The sequence below is a fragment of the Penicillium coprophilum genome (genome assembly GCF_028826855.1).
Source record: "Penicillium coprophilum strain IBT 35676 chromosome Unknown utg000002l_segment0_segment0, whole genome shotgun sequence".
Classification (NCBI taxonomy): domain Eukaryota; kingdom Fungi; phylum Ascomycota; class Eurotiomycetes; order Eurotiales; family Aspergillaceae; genus Penicillium; species Penicillium coprophilum.
The window spans coordinates 538,273-556,299 of NW_026622721.1; the positions used below are offsets into that span (position 1 = coordinate 538,273).

The 18,027-nt window shown below is 46.4% G+C and overlaps 8 protein-coding genes across 8 annotated transcripts; 5 read left to right on the top strand and 3 right to left on the bottom strand.

Moving 5' to 3' along the window:
• Window positions 1-196: 196 nt before the first annotated feature.
• On the bottom strand, window positions 197-1,638 carry N7500_001600 (CobW family GTP-binding protein; the record flags this gene model as incomplete). The annotated part of the gene is made up of 5 exons (XM_056672746.1): window positions 197-562; window positions 636-1,207; window positions 1,302-1,313; window positions 1,370-1,453; window positions 1,515-1,638. 5 exons carry the CDS (start codon window positions 1,636-1,638, stop codon window positions 197-199), a joined length of 1,158 nt encoding a protein of 385 aa, XP_056536265.1.
• Window positions 1,639-1,941: 303 nt separating this feature from the next.
• On the top strand, window positions 1,942-3,699 carry N7500_001601 (Mob1 family protein; the record flags this gene model as incomplete). Its single annotated transcript, XM_056672747.1, has 2 exons — window positions 1,942-2,172; window positions 2,224-3,699. 2 exons carry the CDS (start codon window positions 1,942-1,944, stop codon window positions 3,697-3,699), a joined length of 1,707 nt encoding a protein of 568 aa, XP_056536266.1.
• Window positions 3,700-4,095: 396 nt separating this feature from the next.
• On the top strand, window positions 4,096-4,800 carry N7500_001602 (HIT family protein; the record flags this gene model as incomplete). Its single annotated transcript, XM_056672748.1, has 1 exon — window positions 4,096-4,800. One exon carries the CDS (start codon window positions 4,096-4,098, stop codon window positions 4,798-4,800), a length of 705 nt encoding a protein of 234 aa, XP_056536267.1.
• A 602-nt stretch (window positions 4,801-5,402) lies between these two features.
• Window positions 5,403-6,090, bottom strand: N7500_001603 (HD domain-containing protein; the record flags this gene model as incomplete). The annotated part of the gene is made up of 2 exons (XM_056672749.1): window positions 5,403-6,004; window positions 6,054-6,090. The coding sequence occupies 2 exons, from the start codon at window positions 6,088-6,090 to the stop codon at window positions 5,403-5,405; spliced, it is 639 nt and encodes a 212-aa protein (XP_056536268.1).
• Window positions 6,091-6,290: 200 nt separating this feature from the next.
• On the top strand, window positions 6,291-8,196 carry N7500_001604 (uncharacterized protein; the record flags this gene model as incomplete). Its single annotated transcript, XM_056672750.1, is given in 2 exon segments — window positions 6,291-6,602; window positions 6,619-8,196. The coding sequence occupies 2 exon segments, from the start codon at window positions 6,291-6,293 to the stop codon at window positions 8,194-8,196; spliced, it is 1,890 nt and encodes a 629-aa protein (XP_056536269.1).
• A 3,447-nt stretch (window positions 8,197-11,643) lies between these two features.
• N7500_001605 (uncharacterized protein) lies at window positions 11,644-12,858 on the bottom strand (the record flags this gene model as incomplete). The annotated part of the gene is made up of 2 exons (XM_056672751.1): window positions 11,644-11,848; window positions 11,903-12,858. The coding sequence occupies 2 exons, from the start codon at window positions 12,856-12,858 to the stop codon at window positions 11,644-11,646; spliced, it is 1,161 nt and encodes a 386-aa protein (XP_056536270.1).
• Window positions 12,859-13,395: 537 nt separating this feature from the next.
• Window positions 13,396-14,013, top strand: N7500_001606 (uncharacterized protein; the record flags this gene model as incomplete). Its single annotated transcript, XM_056672752.1, has 1 exon — window positions 13,396-14,013. One exon carries the CDS (start codon window positions 13,396-13,398, stop codon window positions 14,011-14,013), a length of 618 nt encoding a protein of 205 aa, XP_056536271.1.
• A 1,605-nt stretch (window positions 14,014-15,618) lies between these two features.
• Window positions 15,619-16,929, top strand: N7500_001607 (uncharacterized protein; the record flags this gene model as incomplete). Its single annotated transcript, XM_056672753.1, has 4 exons — window positions 15,619-15,801; window positions 15,891-16,010; window positions 16,083-16,456; window positions 16,515-16,929. The coding sequence occupies 4 exons, from the start codon at window positions 15,619-15,621 to the stop codon at window positions 16,927-16,929; spliced, it is 1,092 nt and encodes a 363-aa protein (XP_056536272.1).
• Between the last annotated feature and the right edge of the window lie 1,098 nt (window positions 16,930-18,027).

Consider the following 18,027-nt stretch of genomic DNA (forward strand, 5'->3'; position numbering starts at 1 on the left):
CCTGGAAGTCGATGTATATTGATGGGATTTTTTTTATACCTCTTCTTGTCTGACAGGGCTGTATTATTTCTTTTTTCCGTTATCTGGCAATGCAATCATTGGCTAGGACTGGTTTCGCATTCTGACCGTAGATAGCACTGCTGTCTCCTCCCATGGAGTAATGATTTTTTGCTTGATCATAGACAAATTATTCTCTTCATTTTGCAACCAAACAAGACTCAAAGCTCTCCTGCCAAGGCCCTACACTTGACCCTAGTCCTCGTCCAATGAGGACAATCTTGCATTGAAGTGGTTTGGACTGATCCTGGGTGACTATGGGCTCCGCATCTCGAATCTCAAATACATCCCGCACAGCTTGGATGATTCTGCTTGTCCCATCATCCAGAATAAGTATCCCCTTTAACCGATGAACCTCGAAGTCCACGGGGTATGGCTCAGATGAGACCGAGTCTGCAGGCACAGGGAATGTTGTATCCCACAAAACAGAGCGCAGCCATGCATCCACGCAGTTGACCTTATCTGCTGGAATTGGAGGCGTAACAATTGCAGTGGTAGAAATTGCCTATATATAGTTAGAATCACGAGAAGCCCCCCGGGTTTCAATAGGTAGAAGACGGAAGACAATAGAAACATACCGGGTCCATATGGCTATGTCCCTTCTTGCTGAAATCCAAGTCTGCCAAATGATCATAAGCATGTAAATCCAGGACAACACCCTCAATCTGTGGGGTCCGGCTATGATCCGTCACATGAATCTTCGCCACACTGTTGATAGAGGCAACACGATCTCTTACAGCCTCCAGCTCTTGATCTGTGACCAGATCCGTTTTGTTGAGGATCACCACATCCGCATGCGAGATCTGCATATGAGCCATAGATAGAACAGGGCCAGAACCGTGGTCGTGGTGCACGTCATGCGATTCGGCCTTCTCTTCAGGCGCCGGCTCGTCCAGCAAGCGCATGATATTCTTTGCGTCGACGAGGGTGACAATGCCATCTAAGTAAATTGAGCTGCCAAGTCCTTCGTCCATCCAGAAAATCGGGGCAATGTTGCCCGGGTCGGCGAGACCGGTTGTCTCTAGGAGGATGTAATCGAAGGTGCCGCGGCGTTCCATCAATGACTCGATGGCCATTACGCCTGAGTCTTTTACAGAGCAACATATGCAGCCATTCCCGACTTCCATCCATTCAGTGACTTCTTGCCCCCCTGATTTACTGTCATTGGTTTTTCAATGTCCATTGCTTTGTGATAATATAATGTCAGAATGTGAATTCTTGGGCTTTTTGATTGAACCTCTTACAGTCACCGAATTCTGTAATAGCATTAGCAAATTATTTCATATCTGATGGCTAGGCATAACAGACGAACCGTTCATGATCACAGCAATTTTCTTGCCATGTTTCTCTGTCAGGATATAGTTCAATAGGGTTGTTTTTCCCGCTCCCAGGTAGCCTGGTCATTATGTTAGCCTCATTTGATAACTTTGGTCAATATGTATTCTATCCAGTCATACCGGTGACCAGCGTGATGGGCACTCGAGCTGTTGGTTCTTCATCTACCGATGTTTGGCCTGCTGGCATTGCAGACACATCGATAAGCTCCGGAGGAGCATCCTCATCTTCAGATTTGGCAGACATGATGCTCTAGTCTTTAGATGTTAGGTAAATATATAGAAGAACGCAGAGCCTGAAGAAAGAGAAAGCTCGTAGATGCGGCGGATGACGTTGTTGCCTAAAATGGACGTTAGGGCACAGGGCTTGGGCGGTCAGCCGTTGTTATGTTGATGGCTTGTTATCTTCAGCGCTTGCGTCTATGCTCTCAATACTCGACCTTTGCTTTCATTAATATTGTGTACCACAGCGTCTAGCGAACATTTCATTCTTTTGTTTGTTCTTTCCGGTTTCTCTCGTTTCATCTAGCGCCTTCGTTACACTACCATCATGACTGCTGGGGGAGTCTCTCCTTCAAGCTCCCCGCGGCTTCCCAGTCCTCCTCCATTTACTGAGGTTCAAATTGGGCCTCAGTCGCCGTCAGTTGGCGAGCCATTTGGCAAAGACGCAGACCTTCTTGGTGTTGCTATGGGGGGAAATGACGGTTCGACGCGCAGAATCCGGTCAGGGACCAAGTCTGCCAACATGGCATCTGGCCCCCCAGTGATACCCCTTTCGCAGGTTAGTCACTCTTCACCACCTAGCTATTCTAGAGGTTGCTAATAAATGCAGATTAATTCTCCATTCCCGCTCCAGGAACACCTGAAATCTCATTACTACAAGCTTGCGGCCCTGTATCCTAAACTTATGGAGAAGTACGATGTGCTTATGAAGGAGTACGACCAGCAGAAAGGCAAAGCAATCGACAAGGTGGACCCGAACTACAATGCACTTATGGAGGAGTACAATGTGCTTATGGAAGAGTACGATGAGCGAAAGAGCCAAGAGTCTGACAAAGTGGAGAGCGATGTTGCTAAAGAGCCGACGAAACCGGAGAGCATTGCAGAAAAGCTGACAGAACCCCCAAATGGGGTTGATGAGACACATTGGATATACGAGCTGTGCCGCTTCTTCACTATGGAAGTTAATCGTCTGATCCAGGGCTTTCTCGACGAGAGCCCGCCCTGCTCGGCGCAAACTTGCCCGGAGATGCGAGTAGTCGAGTGGCAATATATTTGCGCATTGCACCCCACACAAGCTTGCTGCGCGATTGACTATTGCTGCCACACTCTAGATTGGGCCATGGACACTCTCACATCCAAGACTTTGTTCTCCAGCGGAGCTAAGAAGATAGAATCTAAAGGTGCCAGACTCTTGCCAGATATCTTCCGCCGTCTTTATCGCATCTTCGCACACGCATGGTTCCGGCATCCTGGTGTTTTTTCGAAGGTAGAAAAGCAAGGCGGCCTGTACGTCTTTTTCAAGACCGTTTGTGTTCACTACAATCTTGTAGGGGACTACACAATTCCTCTTACAGCCGGAGGACCCGATGAAGTCGCAGCAGCCCAGAAAAGAAAAGAGACTGAAGAAAAAAAGAAGGAAGCTGAGAAAAAAGTGACCAAAGAAAGGGAAGCGGAGGAAAAAACTGTTAATAGCAGCAATCGCTTCACTATTCTGCGCAAAGACGGTGAAAGCTCATTTGATACCACTGTGGAGAGTCAGGACCCAGCGCTCGTCACTAGCGCCACCACCCGTCGTCACAAACACAGTCCTTCAACGGGCTCGCGTGTTACAACCATTGCGGAGGATGCGGAGGATTCGGAAGAGATTACGCCATCCCTGCTGCGTGAGCCCCCCAAGCGATCGCCCGAACCCCGGCCCGTTTCTGTTTTGGGAATACAAACTAGAGGGGAAGATACTGCCACTGATGAGCAACCTACTGATGTGGAAAAACACACCGAAGAGCCAGTTGAGGAACCCCAGGAACAGCCACTACAGGCACCCTATGAGCAGCTGTCTGAAACACCTGAAGAACAGGGGAAAACTGAGCAGGCTGAGCAGAACGAGCACACTACAGAGCTCGTCTCTGAAGAGTCTGCTACGAACACAGAATTGCCTGTCGAAAAGTGTGTTACGGAAGGCGATGAGAATAAGGCTTGCTGCGAAGAGACTACTTCAGCTGAAGAGCCCGAAGCGAAGATGGAGGCGGCGCAAGAGCCGCCCGTTGCCCCTGAGACTAAATACGAGCCGGAGAAAGACAAATCTTGATATTGACACCCTCTCAAACCTTTCACGTTAATCTCGCATTGATGATAATTCACTTTTTGTATGTTTCATTCTTCATGTTTCCCCATTTTGTTTGTTACCCTTGGGATCAGCGATAAGTCGCAATTCTTCCCAAGGTAAGCTACTGCATACTCATTTTGTAATATAGTTTAGGATGCTGTTTATGGCCAATGTCAATGATACCCATTCTGCTTTGCTTGCTCATTATATTCATGGATAAACATAATGAATGTGTGTATGTCGGTAGTTCGTAGATCTTTCAACCTTGGAAGTTGATATCGCGATAAGCGCTTATCAACATTTCGCCCGACGTCACGGACAGAAACTAACATAACAACCTTCCCAAGTTCAGCTCAACATCCTATACTCAACTCTGAAATGTCAGCTCTCAAAGGTGCCACTGCACCAATCTACTTCGGTCCATTCATTGTCACACCACAGGTAAATCGACCCTTGACCGAGACAATCCCCAATAACCTCAAAACAACACCAACTACACCGGATCAACGTATATTAACTCAACGCATTTGCCTGACTAACGACTCATTCCACCCCCAGGTCTTCCACACAACCCCTTTAACCTTTGCCCTGGTAAACCTGAAACCAATTCTCCCAGGCCACGTCCTAGTCTCCCCACGGCGCGTCGTCCCCCGCGTCGCAGACCTCACCCCCGCCGAAACAAGCGACCTCTTTTTAACGGTGAGGCGAGTGGGTCGCATGGTCGAGCGTGTATACAGCGCTACAAGCTTGAACATCGCCGTTCAGGACGGCGCGCACGCCGGCCAGAGCGTGCCGCATGTGCATGCGCATATTATTCCCCGCAAGGCAGCAGATTTGGATCACGCCGGCGGCACGGATGCGGTTTATGACTTGCTTGATGGGGATGAGGGAGACTTAGGGAAGGCCTTCAAGAATGCCGTTCCTACGGAAGGGGGGTGTCAGTCAAATGGGGCTGTGAACTCGGGGAGGAGGTCTAGGTTCCCGGTTGTGGATAATGACGCGCGCAAGCCCCGTGAGGAAGAGGATATGAGGGCTGAAGCGGACATGTTGGCGCGGGAGATGGAGAATGAGCCTCTTGATTAATTGGGTCCATGCACTTGAGGTGAAGTTCCATGGACTGGCTATGGTTCTAATAGAAATAGACATGACATTTCACTAGCAAGTGAGCCGCTCAAAGAAGTTCTAAATGGGCCCACTGCTGAGGTCGTTGGTGACCTATTGATAGAGTATTGGGAGATCAGGAAGGAAAAATTGTCTCACGCCACGGAAATGATCCGAAGTTCATGCATAGCTGGGAATGCGCTTCCAATTGTCATCCATGACTTTGACGGTCTTATTCTTGATCACCAGTGTTGCTCGTTCTTCAATTCTTAGTAGAGAGGAGGTCTGCGAGCAACGATGTAGCCGTCTCGTCACCGACAAAAAGAAAGATAGGCAAATTGGAATATCACAGCATGGATGAAAGCTAGTACCTAACATTTATTACACTTAACTCTTCGTGAAATCATGTATTCTCATAACCCGTCCTCTATGGTATCTAAAATACATACCCGAAAAAGAAACGCAAAGATGAAAATGAAGAAACAAACGCCAAAATGCAATGGGCTTCTGGAACGATAAGCTCAGGGCATGCCATACTCCCCCATCACCCAATCCCTGCAACTGCGCGCAAACCGCATGCAGATTTATGCTTTCATTGGTCTCTCCTGAATGACCTCCGCGGCCCAGGCCTGAATCTCTGGCAACCGAATGCGCGAGGCGACGTGGGTGAACTCGGTGAGATCAACCTCATTCGAGCGCTCATACTCAACCATCTGCAACAGCAGCTCCATCTTATCGATATCATGCACAAAGTGGGCCTCGAGAGTCTCGTCCTTCTCGTATTCCTCGAACACTTTCTTGATTTCCTCGCCCGACAGAATGCCTCCAGGGACTTTGCCGAGGAGTGTTGTGGTGATGTAGTCCATAACGGAGGCCTCGCGACGGGCCTTCTCAGCCTTAGTGATGTGGTAATCGACCGGAGTGATGTCACCGACAAGCGCCTCGGCCATGTCGTGGACCAGAGCCATCTTCGTGCAGTGCGGAATGTTGATCTTGGCTGCCAGGGACGGCGGGGCCATCATCGTCATGATCGACATGCGGTACATATGGTCAGAGATGGACTCTCCATTGATGCCAAAGCGGCGCCATCCCTCGCGCTTGGTGGTCTTGAGGCGCTCAATCAAGTGGAAGAAGGGGACGGGTGACGTAGTATTCTCCGCTGGACGGTGGGGGAGCGTAGAGAGCACTACGCATGTCAGCTTTGCGGGGTCTATGAAGAGGATTTAGAGACTTACCAGTCTCAGGTGTCCAGGTGGAGTTGTCGGATGCCATGGCTGATATGACTGAAGAGAGCGGAATCTGAGACCCCGAGAAGAAGAAATCAAGACGATCAAAGAGGATAATTGAAGAGAGGAAAAACGGAGAAAGAGAAACAACGAACGCGGGACTGATAGGCGTTGCAAACAGTGCAAACGTTGGTTATCTATGTTTACTCTCAGCCGCCTGTTTACTGGAGTTCCTTTCGACACAGAATGGCTACAACAAGGTCTATTCGGCCGAAACCCCTGGATTGGCCGAGTCCATCGCATTTAGATGTGTTCATTCGCAATTTGAATCTATTGCGCTTAGATCAACGCGAGGATTGGCCTGGCGTATCTCTCCGCACCCTGACCCCGACATCACAGAACCAACGACACAGAACCCGACTGATAGAATGGTCCCTTTACCACCTCTTTACCATTTGGGATCCTGAGGTTTCTCAAAATGTACCGTCACTTGATGTTATCTTACAAGAGTGGACTTTGCTGACGTTCGCCCGCAGAAACTCCGACCCTTCTTCCCCCGTTAGAACCCCTACAGTCTGTCAACCTCCGCGCAGCCTTATTCCGGTGTCTAGGGGAATTAAAGAAGAATGGCGATCTGGGAAGGGAGATTGTTCTTCGAAAAACCATGCTGGATGATTGCAAGGGCGATAAATTCGAGGAGCTGCTCGCTGGCTTCTCCACCGCCGTTCTCCGTAAAGTTGTAGCGGTGTCCGGGGACAAAATGCTTTACAGTTCTGCCATGAAGCTATCCACTGCTACGGCCATAGCCCCAGCCGACTATCAGAATCTTCTGCCGCTTATTCTTGCCCATCAAGTATCTCTCGATTCTGCAGGAGAGCGCCATGCCCGAGTTCGAGATGCTTATCATCGGTTCTCACAGCTGCTAGACGATAAAAAAGACGAGCTTACCGAACGTGCGAATCATGGACCAGGTGGCTGCATGGTTGGTATGCAGAGCGATCCGGAGGGCATGGTGCGTGAGTTACAAACAAACTGGCTGGGCAGCGAGGAATGGGCCACTGCACTGCTCGAAGGCGGATCACAAAGTAGCACGGACGCTTTTCTAGAACATCCTTTTTCAACAGCATGGATGCGGGCAACGGACTCGAATGCCGCCAGGCTCAGCCGTGGGTTGAAGCAGGACCTGGTCCTTGATTTGGAGGCTCGTGTTCTACTCCAACGAAGTCGACTACGCAAGTGGCATGAATACAACAATTCTCTCTCAAAGGAAAGAAGCACCGACGAACTGACCACAGCCTCACCTAAAGAACCACGTGTGCTATTCCGGGATCACCAGTCACTCACAGTTGCTAGTATATCCAAAGCTGTTCGTCAGCCCGGGGATCGCCAGCGAACATTGAAAGGGCCAGAGAAATATCTCTTATCCTCTGTAAATGAAGCCATTTCCCGTATCAACGGAAAATCCCGCGTCAAGCCTGCGGACTACATACCGGAGGTGAAAATAAGCAGCAAATCACAATTCAGAAGCCCATTTGAGATCGTCAGCTCGCCATCGAGAGTGGCAGGGGAGCACCATGCCCCAATTCATCCACCAGACCTGGAAACCTCAGAGCTATACCAAGAGCCCGAGCCCGAGTTCAAACCCAAACCACATTCAGAGTCAAAGCAGATCCAACCCTCCCCTCAAATCGTCCGGCTCTCTCCAGACCTCCCGTCGTCAGGCGAGGAATCAGCCCCAGAACCAATGAAACGCACTTACACCTTGGCCGAGCGCACGCGCAGATCAATGTCTCTCCTTCCACCTGTGGCCCACGAAGCGCCACGGCCACGCCGCAGACCCCGCCCGTCTTTCCCAGTCAACCAGTTCCTGACTCCGCGGAAAACTTCTGCCCACTCGACTCATTCGAGAGATGAAATCTCACGTGCTTCAACGCCGCAGGATCAGCTCTTTGAAGAAGATGCCGAGTACGCGAGCGTCTTCAAGTCGCGGCCGCGCGTGGCGCTTAGTCCTATCTCGTCGCCAGCTGTACATGTCAGTCCCTGCTTTGAGGATGAGAGCTTTGAATTGGATTACGAGGATGGCGATGAGAGTGAGGGTTGTGAGTGGGGAGATGTGGACTCGCCTTTGTCTGCTCCGCGGTTGAGGGGCTAGGTTGTCCATTTATACATACTGCACATACTGCACATACCCAGCTATTCAGTGGAGCTTCGGAAATAAATCGTCCCCAGAGCACCTTGTATTAATGATGTAATTCCAGGCGGAGGTGAGATTGAAGCACGAAGGCATAACCCTAACTATCCAAATATCGGTCCCTCTTTACGGTAGGCAACATAGTGCTATTCAATTCAGTGTGGCATTCTGTAAGATACTAGATACGGCGAAACATGTAAAATCATCTGGAAACAAATATCAATAGACTGTAACAGCTGAAGTGACACCGTGTGAGGTATTAGTATTTTACCAAATTCTGTCTCCGGGGGAAATTTTAAGGCTTTGGTTCAATTGACAAGCTATGAAATCGACAAAATACCCCAAGCTATATAAACCAGAGCATTAACCTCTCTTACCACTTTATTATGACTCAAGACCGGCTGGCCGACTCCTTTTGAACAAGAGTGCTAAAGTTGGCAAACATGCGGCAACAACCCCGACAGAGATCTCAATGAACGACCAAATCCCGGTAAAAACGATATTCCCTACCAACATATTAGATGCCCTTTTCTAAGATCTATGCATAATAATAGGAGAATTCTCACAACTAGTATCCCCAGATTTTGTCTTGGAGATCACGACGCACCGAACAATACCGAAAATGCAAACACTGCGGGTGTCAGTGACCACATACGAGTGCTGATACAGTCTGTATAGTACTTACATTCCTCCTAGGAAGAAGATTCCCATGATTTGGACTTTGCGCTGTGTTTCCATTTGCAATCGCATCACTGGTCGCACTGGCAGAGCCAAGATAGCAACATCTGTTATCACATTGACAATACTGTGGACCAATACACGTTAGCACAAATGGCTGATCTGGTATGCGGCCTTGACTCACGCCAGAAGCTTGAATGGGGTCTCCTTGTCAATACATCTTCCCGGTGTGCCTGTCCAGGTTGAGGATAGGGGGATGCATTGCAAAGAAATCACGAGAATGACCGCCAAATTGTATGCAATGACTATAAGTCCTAGCACACAAGACACTATTCGCAGCCATACTAGCTCAAATATTCGACAATAGAAGAGGAGAATAGAGATTTTCGTTAGCATCACAGTGATTGAGTAGCAAATTACGGAGCCAATATATTCCTATTTCTCGCTAATTAACAAAAGATCAATTCAAATCTATGTCACGTTATATTCACCTGGATAAAGCTCTTCAGGCTCTTGAGAAAAATGATATGTCGGCCCTCGCCATTATCGATTGCCAGTGCCACGATAGCCACATAGGCGATCATACACAGCTATCTCATAGTCAGTGGGCTCTAAGTATGAAAATCCATGACACAAACTGTGGCTAAAAATATCGTCCAGTCGTCAAGGCCGAGCTTTGTTCTCGACCGCAGTCGGCATATAAGACGTGCAATCACAGCACTTAGTGCCAGACTCAACCCACACGTGTACGCAGCGATCTCGTTGGGTCTTCTATCATCTTGAATACTGTAGCTCATGAGGTGTCGATGAACTATACTATTGTAAACTCGAGTAATAAAACAAAAGCATCATATAGCATGGCTGAGTGAAGATATAAGCCCCTAATATCCAAAGGCCAAATGAATGGAGTCTTGTAACTTAGCAGGGGCTACGGAACAAATTTAAAAGCTGAACCTCCGATTTACCTCCGATGATGTGCAGGGCTCACCTTGTAAACTCCCGGCCTGTGTTACACTTTTCTAGTAGACTTCATCGCAGAAATCTCAGTCATGGGAAGAAAGTCTGTCTCAATGGTTATTGATATCACTCTTGCATCTGACAGAATCAGGATATGCACACTATTGGTACCACAAAATCATTTTACCAGGAATCCCTCTGTGGTACTGTGAGATTCTTCTCCGGACTACATCACTATAGAGCATCACGATATGGACCCCAGAGCGGCAAGGAGCTTGTGAATAAATTCATGCATGTGCTACCAATCTAGTATTACTCGGCTTATAAGAACTTGGACGCTGACAATATCATCTATGCCCCACCATTGAAGGTTTTTCCTCTCTCTTTGTATTTCCTGGCAACGCACAATCTACGGCTGTTTTGCCCTTTTTCTTCAAGACTAGCATTAGCTAGCATCTCTAGCCCAAAGGGAAGAATATTTGCTGTGTACGACTACTCTAGTGTATCTACTGTACACAATAGATAACCTGGCGGAATTGTATGAGAGATCCAGTATGAGAAACAGGTTATTAGAAGATAAGGACAGCGAACCTTTGAAGTCTACCCCAAGTCATATAATCAATCAATCCATCCATAACAGATTCAAATGTGAGCTTTTGATGGTTTTCCATCCCGATTCTTAATCGGCATTGTTCAGGACATCAATCTTTGTCAATAAAATAAAGACAACCGAGACACTTTATACCAAACCCAACAGGATTACAGCTCCCTGCGCTATTTCTTGTGAATTGAAGAATGTTTCTGGTCAAAGCGATACAGCCATGATGCGAAGTAGTCGAATCCAGCATCAAGTAGAAGTTGCACTATCTTATATCCCTGGATAAAGCAGCTTCCAGAGTCTTCCCATCTCCAGTACGACCATGAATTTGGCTTTGGGATTGAATTTTATCCGAACCATCTCGGCGTTCATATTATGTTATCGTATAATTCGTTTCTCTAGATACTGATATTGACACCGGTATGGGTGACATATTGTTGCTATTTGTATCAAGGATGTCGTAATGTGTTTACGGTGCTTTCTATTCCTCCCTTTTTTTGTCAACAGAGGTCTGACCATATGAACAATGCATGGTATTCTCAGTGGTAAGCAACAATCTAACTAATACAAAATGATAGAAACAGGAATTTCAATGAACAATGCGACCGGTCAATGAGTGCGCTCTGGTGTGGGATTTTTCAATTCCACGATCATAATACTCCGGAGAAATTACCTTCTGTCAGGTCGAGTATTGCGGTATTGCGACGCGGTGCGTGAGAATCTGCTCCGGCTCTCAGCCATTGGTCTTTGCGCAATAGAATCTCGACACATTCCACGTGTCTGTGGCTTGCTGCTTCTTCTAGTGACAGTATGTCACACTTGTCAAGGCTACTGGGGTTATTCCAGTCACCCCCAATTGTTCCTGATTATCAACCTTTTTGTTTGCCGCACTCCGGTAGGATATGTGCGAATAATCCCTTTTGCCTCTCCTTTTTTTCTGTTAAGTGGTCCAGCTTTGTATTTGCTGTATGCAATAACAAAGCTTGATTCTATCAAGGTCGACTTTTAACCCCAGGCTTCAAAGTATTTCAGTCCAAATTGACCGTACTGCCCTGTCTATGCAGAATGCATACATTTTTAATGAATATTTAAACCAGTGGAACTATCACAGTAAGCTAATCTTCAAATAACAAGGCTACATTCCCAAAAACAAAACGAACTCATGGGAGATATCATCAAAGGGGCTGTGGTGAAGAAAGTTGGAAGCCGTGGATGGGACCGTGAAATACGTTACCACTGCCGAAGGAGTTATGCTGAACACCTGAACTAGTGTTCGTGGTTAAATTCCCACTTCCATAGTTGTGAAATATGTGCGGCGAGCTTTCCACCGTCGAATCTCTCTTTTCATCTGTTCCAATAGCGGACTGGCCCGGATCAACACTTAGGCATATTAGTGAGTTCGTTTAGAAAACTACACCTCGCTTTGCGTCATACCTAATCTCACTCGTCCATCTTTGAAGTTCACCGAGTACACTTTTGTATCCGTTGGCTTCCTTGGAGGCAAATTTTACCATGTCACTATGATTGGCGTGGATACTGATGGAGTTATATCCATCTAGTGTCGCCGATTGCTTGGGCACCACTTTCCCCACCTTATTCATAGGCAGCTCCTCGTAAAAGCATGTCACTTTGAGATATTTGTTTTCACGCAACATGCCCATAAATTCAAGCTGAACAGACTCGAGGAATTGATCCTTAGTCTGCAGCACCTTCATCAATCCCGTATTGGTAGACTTCACACTCCCGAGAATTTCAATGCTAACGTTGGACCAATCAGCCAGCCACGAGCCCTTATGAGGCGTTCCCATGAATATGATACCCTTTGTGGAAGTAAACAATTCTCGAAGATGGGTATCCGGGTGAGTGCGAGAGAGCAATATTGCCGTCTTGCAGACAAGACCGCCTAGGCTATGTGCGACAAAAATCAAAGGTCTTGATGATGCGTTACAGGAAGCTCTATCTGTCGTCAAGTTATTCAGGAGATTTGTGGCATGGTCCCTCAGCCAATTCGATGATGACACGGATTTTCGCAAAACATATGCATCATAGCCGTACGTCAATATACGAGCTCGAGTGACGAGATCGGCAGGAAGGAATTCTCGCGGCCACGGTGCTGGCTGTTTGCTTGCAGCCCAGGTAGTTCTTGGGGCAGTCCAAGTAGTCCGTCGATCTCCGGTCAATCCATGAATAAAACAAATATCAAAGGCTGCGTCGGGGCAATCGTATAACACTTCAACTCCATCTGGAAACAAGGGGACTGACGGGGCGCTTTGCGACCCTACACTAGTTGCGGTTTCATGTTCGTATTCGGATATTGCGTGGTCGCTGCTTGTTGGCTCAACCTGGGGGTGTTTGGGGCGTTTTGGCCAGGACCAGTCAAATCTGGGCATACTGGAATGCGAAAAGTTGAGCCAGTTTGAAAAGTTCGGATCGCGCGATGTTTGGGTAGGCTAAAATAAGATCTCCAGATTCCCGCCAATTTCTCAAAATTTAACGCAAAAAGTAAGTGTGACTCTTTTATGTTTGCCTGGACCGAATTAAAATGGTATTAACGAGAGGGGAATCCTGGGACACATGTGAATGAACAATTCAATAGATTATTTGCCATGTCATACTTGCATATTGGTTTGACTCGATTGGTCAAAGTATTTACTTCCAATATTTGCACGAAAATGCACGAAAATGCACGAAAATGCACGAAAATGCACGAAGATGCAAAATTTCATGGCCTTTTGTGATAATAGCATCGGGCATCCATGAACTCTGTGTAGGCGACCTCCATGGAGCTTAGCGGTGGGGTGCCTATACCTTGAGAATGATGGAGTTCCTTATGCATCAAGTACTTCTACGGGGCACAGATAGACATCCTATCCTCCAGCCATCTCGAGTCCATCCACTACACACTACCTATTCTGGAACCTTTCATCATGCCATACGCCGCCGCCCTTACAGACAGTCACATCTTGGGTGACATCATCAACGCTCATGAAAGTGCAGAGGAAAAGAATTATGATCAAAATAGAGAAGTCACCCCCGCTCTTTCTCGCGAAACAGCCAAACACATCCGACCCCTCCTAGGCTACTTCAAAAATTGCAAGCAACATGTTGACGCGACTATGATGACGGATGACTTCCCTCAACCAACAATCGATTATATAAAGACATGCGAGGGAAACGCTACCCGGGTGAATGAGATCTTCTCAGGTGTTGTCGGAAGTTCAAATGCAATGGAACAGTACCGCAGAGTTGCACGAGGATACCTATTGGAAGACCTAATGAAGAAGATGCTCGAGAATGTGATTGCAATGTCGAATGCCACACAACTTGCCGTCTTAAGTGGCGCGGAACTTCAGGAGCTCAACGAATCTTTAGGGCAGCTTCAAGCAATGCCTGCATCGTTGCCGGAATCCAAGTCGCAGTATTCTTTCTCCAACCACGGATCTGGGAATCAGAATATCAACACTAGCACGGGGCACCAATACAACAACACCGGCTCCGGAAATGTGTTCACTGGTACAATTCATGGCTTCTCAATGACCAGATGATACATGGGAACCAACAATGTCGTTCAGTTATGGTAAGCCTTGTACGTAACGGACACATACATAGCGAACACGTATAATCTTTCAAGCAACATACTGGAGCAATCACAACTATTTTTTCATATCCCCAGTCAAACTCAGCTGGACTTGATCATTTGAAAAAAAAAAAAAAAAAAACTGGTAGTCGGTCAAGTCCCCCCTCCCCTGAGAGAAGCTGAGTCTGTATATTACTAATTTACAAGAATCTCCAGTTGAGTAGACACATATAGATTCTTTCTTTATGTACTTTGTCATTTTTTAAACGCTTCATTCAATGGCTCTATAATCTAGAATCATCGATTTATACCTATATCATTTACAAAATCGTAGTTTATAACGTGTTCGTATGTACTCCGTACATACACTTGATTTAGTGTATATTGCTGATCTGGATAAGACCCACAAGGTTAAGGTGCTATTTCAACCATGGGACGAACATGCATGGATCGCAGGTAATTCCAAGGTTCCATGGCACATCCACACGGCATCAAATTAACCTCAGGGCATCCACACATCCAAGTCACATTCCTCCTCTTCCACATCCGTACATACATGTCTACCACATGTGTTGATATGTCTTTCTGTAGAGCCCTATTCAACTGTTATATGATCCACCGATTGGCTATGAATATGTCCGGGAACTCTTCAGTCCTTGTCCACGTGCACAAGACTTATTATTGTGTTGTCTCAAGGCTTTCAAGGTTACCCAAAGTCTTCATAAGATTTGACCGAAGCTTCTCTTGAATTTCAATACACTCTATATGCACTTCAGGTAATTATTGGAGAAGAATTCCGATGTCAATTCTTGAGCGAATTGAACAGAAAACACACACAATGTGGGACACACAAAACGTGGTATAAGGTTCGAGGGAATTCAACTCACGTAGTAGAAGATTTGAGACAGGAGGTCAACATAAGAATCTCAAATAGAGGCAGAACAGTAAAGAGACACAGGCGGATAACTTCATTAAATTACAAGCCTTGCAAACTCTATAAGGATGACAAGATAATAAAAAAATAGACGGTGAATGATGACCCGCACGTGCCGCACACAGTAAGATCAAAGTGGGGAGTAGGTATGATGCGATGGCTGTTTTAGTCTTAAAACATGAAACGCAGACGTTAGAGATAAATTGGGAATTTCAGTTTCGAGACCGCAAATGTCAAACCTCTGCAACTGTACGCACTATAGTCACATGTAATTGAAGCGAATTTTGAGTTAAACAAGCGCATATCTAGGTAATGGTACTATTGAATCTGAGATCAGAGAAAAAGTAATCTGCAACGGCTATAATCAAGATCAAGATTCAACAACTCTGCCACGTTTCGGCCATGTGACAGAGATCAATTCTCCATAGGCCCTTGCTTGAAATATGGCAATCTTACTCTTTGTAGTGTGCAAAAGCTGTAATTCTCCTCGGGCATTGGCCTTGAGATAATTGCCCCCGCCCTTGTGTGGTACTTAGGCCCCAATATTTTCATGTCTGATCGTGCATATTTGCAGTTGTCCTAGAATTAAAAGCAGGATCCTTCTTTCTGTGGAGGCTCTTCGGCATAAACTTCACCATCATGGCGCCTCCCTTGGCCACACTCAGTCACTCCCTTAGTCATAATACCTTGGGGAAGACAGATATTGCTGTGCAGTCGGTCCTTTTGGCTATTGTTTTTGTTTCGGTCACTTTGCGACTATGGTCGCGACGACTGGAGAGAGTTTCGTTGAAGTTGGATGATTTGTTGATTATAATTGCGACAGTATGGTTGTCAATCTTATTGCTGATTTTCGATATGTGGCGTTGATGGTTGTCCGCAATCTCTCGGCGGAGCTGACTATAAAGATATAGTTTCTAATGGCCGGTCGCTATGCCGTGGAGATCATCATGGTCGTACTGTGCGGAATGGGCCTACATGCTACCGAAGTCGCCGATATGGGAGGGGCCGAGGTCTCTATCCAATTCAATGAGGTAAGTCTCAATGAGATGGATCCATTTGATTCAAGTTGGATTATGTTGTTCAAACTACTAACTAAACCACAGCTTACATATGCGGGCGAGCTTCTCTGGGTCACTGTGGTTGCCTTGGTTCAGTTGTCGATTCTCAACTATTATGTGCACAACTTTGGTGAGCGCTATATCACCTTATTATCATATGCCATCATGGGTCTATGTTCGGCTCTCTGGGTTGCAGCCTTCTTTGCAACTGCGTTTTTCTGTACTCCACCGAAGAGAATATGGCTCGTCGACACCCCAGGTCATTGTGGTGATCGCAAAATGCTGCATACTGGTGTGCACGCGAGTGAAACAATTCTCAGCTTCTTTATTGTCATCATTTCTATTCCTTTGGTATGGGGTAACCCGTTGTCAAAGACCAGGAAGACTGTACTAGTTTGTATCCAATTTCTAGGGCTAGCGTGAGTAGTCATCCTATGGTCGTCTGCGAACAAACATATTGACTAACCAATGCTCCAGCATTATTTCCATTATTGCTGTCCGCACGAAACTCGAGTTCGACCTCAATCCTGGAGACCCAGCATATGGATCTATCAGGAAGTCAATGCTTTCATGCGTCGCGGCTCTTCTAGGAATTATTGCTGCCTGTCTACCAACACTGGAGCCAGTCATTCGAAAGATCTTCGGAATATCGGCGTCTCCATCTCCAGTCCATACCTCGATATATGATCCCACCTTTGCAAGATACTGGACGAGTGTGTTTTCGGGTGGGCGGTTGGAGGAACCAGAGATGCCCCTGGTCACTGTTACTCAGCCTTTCATGGCCAAGATGAGCCATCTTGCTCCCGGACATATTCAAGTCACTTCACATTGGGAGATTCATTCGGCGCGGGGCTCGGCGCGACTCGATAGGTCACCCGTGCGGCAGCCCTAATTGGTTTTAGGTTAAGAAATCGGGAATTATATAAATCGAATTATAGACACCGGGTCTGGTACCTGGAATAGATTAAGGTATTTCTAGATTTTTTCTTATCTACTACCCAAGGTATATATACCTACCTGCTACCTTCAAATATCTCATATGACTCTTTGTAGGCTCCTTTGCCTTCCTTTTCAGTATGGAGTTTGGAAGTGTTGAATGAATCAATTAGGTGGAACGTGAGAATGAAACATAGAAAATTGAGACGAAGTCATGTGCTTCGATATGTATATATCTCAAGTATAAAGACACTCCAATGCACTCGGTTTTCCTTTTTCCCCCTTCATAATCACGCCATACACCAAATCTAGGTGAGACAAATATCTGTGATCATCTTTGCTGGTCTACTCAATCTGGGAAAGTGTAAGCAAGGCGAACCACTTGCGGACATGATCTGGTACTTGGCCTCAATCTGGAAGATAGGCTTGTGCTTTATATACGCCGTCCGCTAGTCTCTTTCATCCCAACTCATTCTGGTTGGCCAATTGGCCTAGTGGTAAGGCATCCGTTTCCGGTGCGGGAGATCGTAGGTTCGAATCCTGCATTGGTCGTCAACTTTTTGCTTCGCTGCCATCCACCTTGCAAGTAGAGAGATATTTTTGCTAAATGAAGTGAACTGATTGTTTTGAAGTGGTGGCGATTGGCCGAGATATGGGTGGAAGGTATAGAAAAGGAACCTTGCGCAGTTGATTAGGGCGTGTGAACCGATCTATCAAGATATATATAGCTAAGCAGATAGAGAGATGGTATGGGTGAGAACAAGAATATGGACTGGCATGTATTGGACAAAGAAAAAGTTCATATGATCAAAATAGGTTTTTTTTACTAAGGCGATGCTTGAAACCTACATATAGTTATTTACTTGGTTGCAACCATCCACATTGACACAACATATATATCACGCTAATAAATCTGTCACTTCCCGGAGTGAATGTGTATAAGATGCTCCATATCTCACAAATGACATATACCAATCACATGCCCACTGAAATCCATTATTTATTTAATGAACGGTTAGGATATAAAAGTGCACAGATAGTAGAGTAGGATAGA